The 14,587-nt window shown below is 36.8% G+C and overlaps 2 protein-coding genes across 4 annotated transcripts in view; both read right to left on the bottom strand.

The window, feature by feature from the left end:
* Positions 1-14,587, bottom strand: part of LRRC7 (leucine rich repeat containing 7) — a 1,535,715-nt gene that overhangs the window by 86,728 nt on the left and 1,434,400 nt on the right. For all 3 annotated transcript variants that reach the window (XM_050804492.1, XM_050804501.1, XM_050804511.1), the window contains 4 exons: positions 13,128-13,328; positions 5,286-5,397; positions 4,894-5,074; positions 2,092-3,772 (listed from right to left, as the gene is read on the bottom strand). In XM_050804492.1, the coding sequence (XP_050660449.1) occupies positions 2,092-3,772; positions 4,894-5,074; positions 5,286-5,397; positions 13,128-13,328 (2,175 nt within the window). The remainder of the gene's footprint in view (positions 1-2,091; positions 3,773-4,893; positions 5,075-5,285; positions 5,398-13,127; positions 13,329-14,587) is intronic.
* SRSF11 (serine and arginine rich splicing factor 11) overlaps positions 1-14,587 on the bottom strand; it is a 763,374-nt gene that overhangs the window by 214,502 nt on the left and 534,285 nt on the right. The gene's annotated exons all lie outside the window — the stretch shown is intronic.

The raw sequence follows: 14,587 nt of genomic DNA, 5'->3' as shown, positions 1-14,587 counted from the left end.
AATCTCTCTCCCCTAACCCTATATTCCTGCTTAAAATTCTTGCTTCATCTAGAGGAGTCACCTACTTTTCAGTAGCTGGGGTCAAAGGAGAGGAACCATTGATCTGGGACACCAGTAACTAAGTGATGGAACCAAATGCTTAGAATTTTATCTTTTCATTAGTTGTTTCCACTCATTCCTCTGTTGCCTCAAATTACTAGTCATTGTACATATGCTCCAAAAAGCTTCTTACAACCTTTCTTGACTAGTTCATCTTACCCTGTTACGTATGGTCGTGTCTACACGAGGCCAGAGTTCCCAAACTGTACTGTATTATTTGGCCCCAAATATTTTCGCCCTCCAAGTTATCTGTCTACATGGAGGGTATACTTGAGGTAAGGCATGGTGACAACCGACCAGGTGTCTCCCACTGACAGCCAGTCATGAGGCTTTGATGAGGCTCCCTTCAATGGGACTGAGCAAACCTATTTGAAACAGACATTCTGATGAAATATTTTGCAAGGCAGAACCAATTTCCACATTGAGAAACTAACACCCACACCCACATTTATTAGTTCACTCTTTCCCTAAAAAAAATTGTTTTCTTGTCATGTAGACACGACCTACAAGCAATATAATTATTTGAAAAGAGTAAACCTGTAAACATAAAATTCAGTATTAAAGAAATACATAATAAATGCAGTGACCTGTGCTTTTAGCAGGACACCAAATAAAATAATAAAACTATTGAGTGAGACAATGCAATAGTATATTATTACCCAGATCCCCAATTTGCACTGAGAATTCAGCCCTAGAAAATGAGAACAAAAAGCCCCATTTTCACAAAAAGGATCTTTAAGATTCTAATGTCAATGCAGAGCACATCAAGCCCTCTACACTAAAAGCCACAAAGTACACTGAATGATGATGGTCAATTGAAAATAGTTCTAGAAAATGAGTACCAGGTTTCTCTTAGAGAGATTTGAACAGGCAACAAAATGTAATTCTAGGCATCATATGATTTTTTTTTCTTTCCACTGTCCCTGATCCCTGTATATGTGGACTTATTTTTTTTTTTCCAAGATGGAGTCTCACACTGTCGCTCAGGCTGGAGGGCAGTGGCGTGATCTTGGCTCACTGCGACCTCCACCTCCTGGGTTCAAGCAATTCTCCTGTCTCAGCCTCCCAAGTAGCTGGGATTACAGGCGTGCACCACCACGCCTGGCCAGTTTTTCTTTTTTTGTATTTTAAGTAGAGATGGGGTTTCACCATGTTTGGTCAGGCTGGTTTTGAACTCCTGACCTCGTGATCCGCCTGCCTTGGCCTCCCAAAGTGCTGGGATTACAGGCGTGAACCACCATGCCTCACCTATTGTGACCCAATTTTTAACTGAACTAGAATTTTCTTTTTTGCTGTAATACACATACTAATTTGTACGTTTGTTGTCTTCATAAAGACAGCATCTATTTTTGTTGTCTGTAGTATAATTTGAGTTTAAACATTTCTTTCTATATAAAAACCAACATTCTAAATGGCAGGATTTTTATTAAATAATATAATGTGTAGGAGGGCATTTAATCCCTGCTTATTTTTCTGTTTCTTGCTGGGAAAATTATTGCTCATTAGAAATAATACCTAGTAGTCCCATAGCACTAACTATGTGCAAATTTCATAAACAAATTATGCCTGACTTCAATATAAGTGAGTCCATTCAGAAACGGGGGAAATATCCACTTTTTATAGGTTCAATAAAAATCATACTCTTTAGGTCACTAGAGAACAGTTCTGTGTCCTAGGAGAGGCATTTTGCCTTAATGACTAGAAAACAGTTGAAGCACCATCCCCTCTAATGGAGTCAAATTCTTTCTTACTAACAACATTTGGGTTAGATTTGATGAATAATTCACCTGCAGGTTATGAACTCTCAGAGAGCATTTAGCCACAACCATGAAAAACTATTATGATCCATTTCCCCCACAATATAAAGATAAATAAAATACTGATCATCTAATTCATTCACGTAGTTCATGCTTCACTACATGTGCTTAGAAATGCCAAAAAAGTAACACTAAAGGCAGGAGGGATATTCTTACAGAGAAATGCCAGACATACCCTGTCTAACCGTCTAGCTTCTATATGTCTAAGCAGCTGTTGTCTCCAGTCTGCAGGCATTTTACCACAGCTCTCCTCTCCCTTCACAGGAGTAGGCCTCGTCTTTAAATCACTGTTATCTGATGGCTTGTCACCATAGTTACCCAAGTTATAGTCAGATGGTATTTTTTCCAAAAGAGCTGCCATAGTAGGCCTAGCTGAAACTGGCCTGGTTTGGGAGGCACCATAACTCTCTGTACTGTAGCTTCTCGCAGACAATGGCCTCCTTTGGGTAAGGTTTTTAACCGGAAAACTTCCCGCCTGAGCTTTCACTTCTTGATATGAAGGGTGTTCATCTTCATACCTGCCATTCCTTTTCAGGAACTGGGACTCAGTCACTGTAACGCTGCTTTGGCGATCCAGCCCTCCCCTATATGGAGGTCTGCCATACCTATCAGTTGCGGGCAGCTCGTGAGGCTCATTGACCCTTCTAAACATGGCCATTTCTGTGGCGCTCACCAGGGAGTCGGCCCTTCTCAGGAAGCCTGCCCTGGCCCCTTGACTTGCGAACTGGGCATTCACCACAGCATCCTCATTCACAGATGGCTGAGAAAATGAAAACATTTGCTCCATTGGTGGGTATCCTCTGTAAGCTCTAGGACTAATCAAATCCTTGGTGATGTTTTTGCTGGCCTGTTGCATGTACTCGGGATTGTGTTGAAAAGGGGGTGGTATCCTCTTTTCGGCTTTCACTTCCACTGATCCTTGAGGATTGAAGCTTTGGTCAAACTGATAGACTTTTTTTGTCATAGAAGCTTTTTGTTGTTGTGGCCCTTTACTACTTCCGTAGGTGAGCATCTCGTCATCCAGCATCGGGACTGACTGGCTTCGAGACATACTGGACATACCATGCTCTGGTCCCAGCATCTTATCTGGTCGTTCGTGGCTTCCTAAGTGATCACTCCCAGAAGCATAGTTTTCTAATGGTATGTTATACACCTTATATGTACCAATGTCAATCTCATCGATACTCTGTGACTTTTTGAATTTATTAGACTTGATATCTTTCATTAGAGGGGAAAGCCTCTCTGTGCTTTTGCTAATTGAAATAACACCTTTAGAAGAGTCTGGGCGGCAGTGGATTTGAGAAAAGACATTACTAAGACTCCTGTTGGGATTGGAATCATGATACTCCCATGGTACGCCTGGAGAAAAAGGACTAGGTATTTCAGTAGATTCCTTTATATGTTCTTTCCTTTCAGGCAATGGGCTGGTAGTAGGGGTTGTCTCTAATTTGGAAGGAAAAGCGGTCCTGTCTTCAAATGGACTAGGGGTTCTGGTCCAATTCTGCCAAGGATTGGAAGGAGGCACTTCTGTTTCTGGTGTGTGTCTGTGTGTAGACTGCTCAAGTTCCAGGGGAACACCAACAATCCTGTCTTGCCTGATCAAAGGCCTGCGTCCATGCGAAGATGTGCTTCTAGATTTCGAACTTAAGAGAGGATTACTGTTGGCATTCTCAGCTGCGGTTTCCTCAGCAACAAACCCTGTGTTGTCATAATGTGAGCCATCAGTCCAGTTGTCAGTGAAAGTATCACTCATGGGCAGCCGGTCAGGACGCTGTGGTCTACTGCCTGGGGGAACAGCCTCCCGCTGGCTGAGTAATGGCTTTGAATCAAGAGGCTGTGGGAAAGATGGTGCAATCCTGTGAACACAATGGGAAGAAGAAATTGAAAAGGACGAAGAGTTGGGTCTAATTAGAATCATGATTCCTGATATCCATTCCTGGAGATTCTGATTTGGTACATTTTGAACTATTGGCTGAGAGTACCTTTCTTACAAATGCTTGGTGTATGTAATGAATCTAAATTGTCTTCGGATAACTTTTACTTGAAGGTCAGGTTTTGAAGACACTAAATGTTACTATATAGAGAGCATATTCAGGTATGTTTTTGTAGAATGTAAATTATATTATGACTTTAGATCCCTGACATGTTTATATCATTGACCATGTTATTTCTAGCAGATACTGAAATAATGCAGATAATGAATTTACAGACTGAAAGCGTTAAGATTTTTATTATGAGCATCAATGAATAGGAAAAGTTACTCATGAATTACTAAAGAAGACGTTGCCAATAGTGGCAATATTTTCAGTAAAATATGAGTAAAAGTTATTGACTACCTATATCATATAACAATTTTAATTTGCTCTTTGTAGTATAAAACATAGCAACAAGTTACAAAATGGAATTAGAACTGGAAAACACTGCCTTATTGAGTCACTTTATTGTGCTCTGTGTGTGGTTTTTGTTTTTTCATCTGTAAAGTTAGAGTAATATAGAGGAGGAGGCATTTTGGAAAGATTAAGTACTTTAAAATACATCCTAACTTTTCCAGGTGGTGATAAAATTATTATGATGATGATAGCAATGAAAATTTATTGAACACTTACTCTGGACCAAACACATAAGTGTTTTACTGGCATTTTATTTTAATTCATTATGCCATTTTGTATGGTAAAACATCCATGTCTCATCAATAAGTATCAGTGGGCTAACATTTTTTTTTTATTTTTAAAATTTTTTGTTCTACCATCTCATCCTGTTAACTCCTACCATGTCTTCCTTAAACAATGGCCTCTCCCTGTAAGATGGATTCATCTGTTCTTGGCAGTCCCAGGCGAACAACATTTGCTTACCTGCCCCTTCTGTCTTCTGTGCCACTTGTGTGCTGAATACAATTCCAAAATTAAGAAGATTCCATTTTTTAAAAAGTTGCTGAAAATAAACGTTTGGGAACAAAAGGAGGGAATTCTAAACACACCTGTTACCCCACAAAGAATTATGTACTGCATCTTTAGCTGTTGTCTGCAAGGACCCCACTTTAACCCGGGTATTAGAGGATCCTGAGGAAGCCTGGGAAGGCGAGTAGTCTGAGTAAGTGCCTGAGGAAACACTGTTATTCAGACAGTGAGTTTTGTCAACTTCAGACTCATCAGTTGATTCTGAAATTTAAAGGGGAAAATGTTATAATGCTATGACACTGACAATTACACGGAAAAGCAAGTATGAAAAATGGAAACCATACCGATTAAGGTTAGAAATGCATATTTGTAAAACATTTGTATAGACTATGGTGTATCATAATTTACAACTGGCGATTCATCATGCACATGCATTTGTAGCATATTTTCCACATTGGGTTCACAATGTTACCTTTTTTGTCCTTCCCTAGCAGAACAAGTTTGGGTGGGTACAGAGGGGTCTCAGCTAATGAAGGGTGAAGTTCCCCAATCCTCATTTCATTAGCTGGATGAACAAAAGAATCCTGAGAGATATAATAATACAGGACAAGGAAAGTAAACATTTAAACAATGGTTAACCGAAGTGGCAGTATGTTTATTTGGCTCAGATTCAAAAATGTGACTCTAGAATTCAGTTCACTGTGGGGCACTGGGAGAAATAAACCATATGTATCTCTGAGTTAAGCATTAAAAATTTTTTTTCTAACGTAAGTGAGTCCATTTATTCATCCTTTTTTTTTGCATGTTGTTTATATGCCTGGCACTGTGCAATGAACTGTGGAGGTTCCAAAGAAAGACAAAATGTCGCTGGTACCCTCTGGGAGTTTATAATCTAGTTGGAGAGATGAGATATAAGTCATTAGAACACCAGACTGAATTATGATAAGCCATTAATGAGCAGTATGATTCACACAAATATGACATATATGCATGTAATTGTTCTAAGTGGTGAACTCTCTAAGAGTTTTAAGAGGAAAGTATGTCACTGACTAATTAAGATTTTGTGTGTGTGTGCATCCCTAGCCACATTAATTCACTGTCGGGTCCTATAAATCCTGCTCTTCCCACCACTTTCCTCCTCACTTTCTACTGTATCCCAAGTGATCATCTCCTCAATTTCTCAAGTTCTATCATGTCTTCTTCCAAAGGTTCCTGGTTTTCTCACACCTAATCTAGCGTGCTAAATCTTCATTCTATACCCCTTCTTTGAGTGTAACGAGCAATATCGATACACGACTATAACTTCATAATGACAAATAAACATGTAGAAAACCCAAGAACTTTAAACTTCCACAATTCAAATTACTGTTCTCAGCTAACCAGGGAGTGTGGAAAGCATTAGGGGAAGGTAAAATACCAAATTCTCACTTTCTTCTAGATATAAAAACGCCTTATCTATGCCCATAAGTAGTGAGATATATTTATGCATAGCAGCTATTGTTATGTCTTCTTTTCCCTTAAGATTAATTTTAATTCAAATAAGAATTTTTCAGCTTTTTAATTCATTAGTATCTTGTGAGTTTGGAGCACTAATGTAAAATACTTAGAAATATTTTGTTAAATCAGAGAAAAAAATATACTTGAGGACAAAAATATTGTAAATTTAAAAAGTCCTGTCTTAAAACTAATCGGTTGGTATAATGAACAGGCAGAAACTCTTACTATAAATTTTATATATTGCCAAGGACCCCCATAGTGAGACATGCTCAGGTCTTTGGTTATTGCAGATAAGCACGTCCATTTCTTTTAACTTTTGGTTTAAGTTCTATCATTTGGGATTCTTTTGGGTTAGGTTTGTATGGAAATATTTGCCTGAAAAACCTGGTTATATCTGATACTTTTTAAGTTTTTAAATAGAATATTTCAATAAAAGAAAATGGCAAGGTCATTTAGTCCAACACTTTTGTTTTCTAGAGGCGGGTTCTGAGACTCGGCTTAGGCCTAGGGCACACAGATCCAGCACTGCAGCAGGATTCTCTTGGGCTCCATTCCAGTGATCTTTCCTTACCTTGTGCTGCCTCCTGGTGAGCTCAGCTGTGAGCACACAAGGAACTTAAAATGAGGTATCAAATTGCAAAGAGGAACAGGACAAGGAGTAGAATGGAAAATTCAGTAGTTGAAGAGGCTATATTTGCTACTCAAAAGTGTTTTATGTGATACTGTGCATGCCATATTGCCTATCCTAAGAAAAGTTCATTTTTCACATGGGCTTCACAGAACAAAGATAACTACCCAACAAAAGAAATTGATCACTGACTTTGTTTTTTTATAAATTCTTTTATAGAGGCCATATTTTCTTTATTTTGATTGATTTTAAAAATTATTTCAGAGGGTACATATTCTTCATTTTGATTGATTTTGAAAGTTAGTTCAAAGATTTAGCATAAGAAATGTATGACAAAGTTTCAAGGTGACAGAATGGAGGATAAAAGTCTTTATATACCTTTGGAGAAATTTATAAGAAGATATGAGTTTGAGAAAGAGTACCATGAAAGGCATAAAATATGCTGACTTGCCAAAAAATTTGTTACAAGATGTCATATTTTCATCCTATTTCTATTTTTGTATTTTGTTAGTCACATTGGGCAAGTCAGTGTACTTCTCTGGGCATTATCATCATTAAAATAAAGGTAATCAGTAACAGGAATTAGTGCCAATTCCTGTCTGGCACTAACAATCTATGAATCTAAAGGTAAGTTATTTGTTGAAATAATAATCTAAAAATATTCCTATGATACCTAATTACAAGAATGGGAATTTCGTTTTATTCAAAAGAAAAACAAAAATAGAATAGAAACACAAAAAAGCAAACCAAATAGTTGTACAAGTACAGAATGTTAAAATAACTATGGGTTTTGCTTTTTTTTCCCTTATGTTCTACACATTCAGTACTCAGGTCATCTTGTTTGTATTGATTAGACTTTCAAACTTGTATACCAAAATTATGACTGGAACTCTGCATGGTAGCTCTGGTTTGACTCAGGTTCAAGCTTCTGATCCTGTTCAAGAATTTCTATTGGGAATCAAAAACAGCCTTAATGACCAGGAAGAGAGGATGATTATCAGCTAATTATGAACTTGTATTTCTTCTTAGAAGGACATTATTGAAACAAGAATGATGAATTTGCAGTGGTCCGAGTAGATTCTCTTACCCTTATGAACAAAGTGATGATGATGATGATGACAATGATGATAATGGCCATAAATTACATGGCACTAATTACATCTGCTGTGGTGCTACTATGCTAAACACTCTCTATTATCCTTGTTAATTATTTAAAAGACAACCTTATTTTTTTATCATTATGTGGCATTCAAATTATTTATTATCATCTTTTTTTTTTTTGTTCTGCAGATAAGGAAATGAAGGCTCAGTGAGGTAAAATCACAATTCTAAGTCACAAACCTAATAAGTGGTAGAGCCAGGATTTGAACTGAGATCTGTGCTACTCAAAGATCTATGTGATACTGTGTATGCAGTATTGTCTATCCTAAGAATAGCTCATTTCTCACATGGGTTTCACAAAGTAAAGTTAACTATCCAACAAAGGAAACAAATCACTAATTTTGTTTCTATAATTTCTTTTATAGAGGCTAGAGGAATAGAGTTCCTTTTGGAAAAGTGGGCAAAGTTTTGGGGACTGCTTCCATGGGCAATGCTTCCATGGGCAAAGGAAGTTTTTGGTAGAAAATAGAATTTAGTGGGGATTCCATTGCAAGTAGATTGAACCATATTTTCTTTCTGGTGAGGAGACAGAAGTGGGAGAGAAAGAAAAGGTAAAATGTCCTTTTTCACACAATTGCCCTTCCACTGTTCAAACTACATCTTGGCTGCTACTGCCATAAAGAAAAGAAGCCTCAGGAAGAAGTCAAAGGAAAGAAAGCAAGCTTATTTCTGAGCTTTTGAGAGTTTAGGCCTAGCATGAATAAAAGTCATTTAAGGAAAATTTTGAGGGTAATTGACAATTCTCTGTTACTGGAAGAAAGATGTTCCTCTATAGAAAAAAATTGGGCTGAATCTCCTAACAAAGTGAAAAATGGAGAACATTTTTGGATGGTGAACATGTATCTTGGTAGTTACTTGCAGAAGGATTAAAGGAGGATGAGGAAGGAATTGGCATATAATTCTCTTGAGAAAGAAGAGAGAATGATTTACTGTAGGCTTCTTCTGTGTCAATAACTGTACTTGGAGCTATATACAAATAGCTGTTATATTTTCTGTTTTGTGTTTTTTTTAAGATAAAGAAACCAAGGATCGAAAAGGTTTTAGGAACTCGTTAAGGTCACAAGGTGGAGCCAAGATTTCAATTCATGTGTGCTAGATTTAAAAGCCCTACCCCTTGATTCTTAAACTGTACTCTGAGGCACCCATGGGTGTTGCTGCAATTAACAGGGACACTGTGAGTTATATTAAATGTTTGAGGGAAACAAAGCAATACTTGACATTAGACAGACACTGTGCAAATGGCTAGCTTGAGATAGCTCTCAGTTACAACATTAGATTGCACATTCTTTTTGATGAAAATCCTTGGCCGGGCATGCTGGCTCATGCCTGTAATCCCAGCACTTTGGGAGGCCAAGGTGGGTGGATTATGATGTCAGGAGGTCGAGATCATCCTGGCCAACACGGTGAAACCCCATCTCTACTAAAAATACAAAAATTAGCTGGCTGTGCTGGCACGTGCCTGTAATCCCAGCTACTCAGGAGGCTGAGGCAGGAGAATCGTTAGAACCAGGGAGTTGGAGGTTGCAGTGAGCTGAGATCACACCACTGCACTCCAGCCTGGCAACAGAGCGAGACTCCATCTCAAAAAAATAAAAAACAAAAAACAAAAACAAAAAACCAAAATCCTTGTGAGGCTGGGTTTTTGGTGGTTGCTGTGATCAAAAACCAAGTGGCATTTGAAAATCAATGAGAAACAGAAATTAAAATTGTGGTGTCTATTATGATTCCTAGCTGTGAGAAGATAGGTGGTGTTTAACAGGTGCATGTATGCCATTAATATTTTGGCTTTGATTTGGTAAGAATAAGGTAAAAATTTTCTCTTTCAATTTAATTGCATTGATTTTTTCAAATGACCACAAAGTAGGGCATAAATATTTACTAAGCTGTTTGGGAATAACAAATGAAACTCCTAGGTATTTATTTTTGTCTAGGATCACCATAACATCACTGAGACGCTGTGGGCATTTATATACCAAGAGTGTATTGAACACACAGGTGATGAAGTGTGGATAGGTATCAATTAATTAAATTATTAATTCAAAAAAACCTCAGAACTTCTCCTTGATTTCAATGAATATCTAATTGAATGGAGAGACAGACATGTTACCAGAGTCATTATACTAGACTATATCAATCATTCATTTATTCAACAAATATTTATTTTGCTCCTACTCTATCCTAGGCACTGTGCTAGACTCAGGCAATAAAAGGACGGGCAAGAAAGAAAGCATCCCTGCCTTCATGAAACTCACAGTCTGAAGTCAATAAACAAAGTAATCATAACTGTTCATCATATTTAATGTGATAATGTGACGTGACAGAGAATATCAGAGGGTCTAACTGATCAGGGTGACCAGGGAAGGCCTTCCTGCTGAGGTGACCTTTAAGCTGAAACTTGAAGGATGAGGAAGTGCTAGCCATATAAAGAGATCTGGGGAAAAGGCAAATGCAAACTGTACAAGACATTATAAAGGAAAATCTCCCTGTCCTCCTTCTTCTTATGGCTCTGCCAGCCCTGTTCTTTGTCTGGCATAATGTATGTTAAAACTACTGGCATATAGTTGGCAAATGAAAGTGAGCAATAAATATTTACCTTTCCTTTTTCCCCTTAGTTGCATTTGTAATCTTTCTACCTTATTTAATTTTTCTGTTTTCCACTTCTGGTCCTGCCTACCTTTATTCTTTTCTGGGGGTTTTTCTATATTTAATCACATGAATAAATATATCATGCAGTGTATAATACCCTCTTCCATATCCTTGGCAGTGTGAACTAATAATAATGACCCAAAAAATGGCATACAAGTGCAAAACATAAATATTTAGTATGCACTGATCAGCTAAATGCTTGATTATCTGCATTTATTAAATCTGGACATTGAAAAATAGAGTGTGAACCTTTACTTTGGCTGCAGTTATTTTGAGACAGGAGGATAATACAGAAAGCAACAGTTCCTCCTTGCTCTAGGATGGTTAAAAGTTAGAGAGAGAAGATCTAGAATCTCAATTTTAGATAAAGTATTGAAATTGCCAGTGAAATTTCTGTTCAAGAGGAAAAGACTAGTAGAAGAAAGCTAAGAAAGGGGTGGTGCAAATCACACATACAAATTTAAAGCCAAAAGTTGAGCTTTAATCTTAGCCTGAGCAATAAGGAGTCACTGTAGTGTTTTTAAGGAGGGCAAAGAAATGATTAGAATTCTGTTTTAGGAAGACCATTGACAAGGCAATGAGGAGGCTGGGGACAAGGGAAGCCAAAAAAACAGATATTTTTTATAGTAATGCAGGACAGAATTGAGGGCCTGAAGAGGTAGAAATGATACACTTAGGTCAGAATGCACAGGCTTTGGTAATTATTTGGAAGACACAGGAAGTGGAGAGAAAGAAGGAAGAAGAAATAAGGACATCTCTCAAATTTCTAGCTTGAGTGAAATGGAAGATAATGGTGCCAGTGAGATCAAGATCAGGAACACGAAAGCAAAAGCAAGTTTACAAAGGAAACATTAAATCTAATTTTAGATTGGTTATGCTTGACCTGATTCTGGGACAGTTTTATTATTAAATTCATGACCAAAGCCTCATCTATCCCATCCCTGCATGAAGACATTTTAGACTCTTATTTTATAGTAAAATTATCCAGTTTATAGATTTTCATGACCATCAGTTATTTTGATGTCAAACTGTGATTACAGGATATTTAAATATAAAATGTATATGTATGTATTTAATGTGTATCTGCTAAATGTTGGTTTCCTTCCCCTTTATATTGCAGCAATATCTTTGAGATAAAAGAACAGTCTGTTGCTTTACTATAATATGTGCATAATATTTTAGAAAGGAAAAAGTATAGTGATACTGATTTTATAAGCAAAAAACAATGAAAATGAATGTTAACATTTTTTTCCCTTAGAAATCTAGGTGTATTCCCCTCCTCTAGGGTAGGTTGGTACCTCTGCTGGCAGATATGCACACTATGCTTATTTTTGCTCAAGCTCTTCCCTTTGCTTGGAATGCCCTCCTCCCTTTTCCTCTCTAACAGAATCACCCTACCTTTAACACACAGTCTAAACTAAACTTAGAGCATTATATTCGCCATCACTCAACTAACCATGGGATCATATTTTAAATAATATGCTCTTTAATTGTTTCATGTGTCTTAAGTGTATCTGAGTCGGCTTTAAATTATTGGGGGATTACAGACACATTTTATATTTCTTTTTTCTCTCTCACAGTATTTGGCACAGTGTTACATATGCAGTTGGTGTTTAATAAATGCAACAAAATGATGCTCTGAAATGCAGATTTGTAAAAGAGTTTTGCCAATCTAGATTTTGGAGAAGTAGTTATGCGAACTTACAGATGTACTCAGATCAATTATGTTTCTAATGAAGATAAAAATATGATAACCAAATTAGCTGAAGAGGTGATGAAATAGTAGAGGTGGCGTTAGTGTAGTTGAATTCTTTTCAGACCACAAAATCAATAAGGATGGATTTCTAACTCATTCTAAAATATAGGAATTAAGCTTCACATGACTAGATTCCATAAATCTAAATTTCAAAGTTATATCCTTCTTTTATTGTTAATCAGTGTTTCCTAGAAAAGTTGTAAGCCAAAGATAAAAACATTTTTAAAATTGTGCTCTAGATCTAATTAGGAATTTTATGAGATTTGCATAATAGAAAATCTTGGATTAGACTTTCTTAATGATTAATACAAAAAAAGTTTGGGGTAGCCAAAATAATGTCACTAATATGATATAATGCACTCACTGGCCAGGCCTTGCTGGGTGATGAACTTATTCATTCTGTGTGTATTGGAACTTTTGGAGCTATGTTAATGATTTTTGGCCATGAGGGTATCATTTTTCTATGATTGATTAAATGCAACCCTCATAGTTTGAAAAAGTAGAGAGATCATTTATATTTTAGGGGAAAAATGCACTTATCAAGGAAGATCTATTCAGTTAAAAAACATATTTAAAATTCCAAAAAATCCAAACCACACTGGCAATTACCAATAACCTTCAAGTACCTCCACTGTAATCTCCTTTGGGGCTACCGGCCACTTGTGTTCATATTTTTCTTTCACAGTTTGCTCCGTGTTAGCAGTTGGATTTGAATTCTCAACACGCACTCCATGGCTTGGCTTACCCACCAAATTTTGAACAGATTTTACCATATTCTTTAAATCCTCTGGGTAAGGAGTTGGATATCGTTTTAGGTTTATTTCAACCTAGAAGTTTACAAAAAGAAATTTAACATAAAAATAACTTCAGCAAGCATGTTCACAAAACTACCCCATTTTATATTCAGTAGTATAATCAAATGCAATACAGTGAGTGTTGAGCTGGCTGAGAAACTGTTATAGAGTAGGACGCATAGTGTTTTCATATTTAGCCTTGTGGGACTTCCCACCCCTTCCCATTCTTCTAGATTATAAACTAATTTTGAATCATATTCTGTCTTTAGACCTACCCTATAGATGGCTGAAATAGCAGTAGGTCAAAACACTTAAGTGATTGGTAATTTGAAAAATTTAATCACGTTATACCAGCTGCTTTCTTACTTTAGACACTGTTCTCTTCCTTATTTTAATATTTGTAAGTAATTATGTTGATATTAAGAGTATCTTTTGAGTATCAATGCAGGTGATGGGAGGAGACCCAACAAGCTTTACAAGTAGAGTTGCATATTAAAAAATGGGGAGTTGACAATATCTGCTGCCCAAATATGCATTAGCCTTTGTTAAACAGTTGGTATGTTATATCAAAAGGTAGACTAGCTAATTCTCATTAATCCCTAAGGGAAAAAAATGCTTTAGGGTAGTTTTTATATTTACTTTTTACCCTAAGAAAGTGACATGCTTCTTGAGTAGTATCTTATAATGAAGAGAAATTAAAAATTGGGACCACTTTCTAACATATTTTAGGGACATGTGTAAATTTTGGCTTTTATCGATCCAGCTACTTATTTCCATTCTTGAATTCATTTTAGGGTATCAATCTAACTTTTGGGAACACATGTTAATGACTATTCTTAGCATTAAATTTAGAGGTAGAAAATATGAGACATTCCATATAGAATATTTCATCATCAGGGTACTTGTTATAACATATTTAAAATAGAATAAGTACAAGTTGTGCATGCTAATTTGCTAATTAAAAGGGACTGGGGAAAAAAGGATTTACTTGGCCTGGCTTGTTCCAACAATCATGTTTTGCATCTGAGTAGAATCAACTTTACAAAATGAAATGATTTATGTGATTGTGGTAGGTATGTATCTGTGGAAAGTGTGTGTGGGGGTGAGAGGGTAAGAGAAGAGAAGGCGAAAGAGAAGCAGTGAAAGGAAGAGGAAGAGTGGAAAAGGGAGAGAAAAAAAGAGTGAGGGGCACATACGCACCCACCCCCACACACCCATGTAATTCATGGGATGTAAGTAACTATGATGGTGATATAGATCTGAAAATTATGAATATGAATTCAAACACTTTT

The sequence above is a fragment of the Macaca thibetana genome, chromosome 1, assembly GCF_024542745.1.
Source record: "Macaca thibetana thibetana isolate TM-01 chromosome 1, ASM2454274v1, whole genome shotgun sequence".
Classification (NCBI taxonomy): Eukaryota; Metazoa; Chordata; class Mammalia; order Primates; family Cercopithecidae; genus Macaca; species Macaca thibetana.
This window is presented reverse-complemented; position numbering and strand designations above follow the sequence as displayed.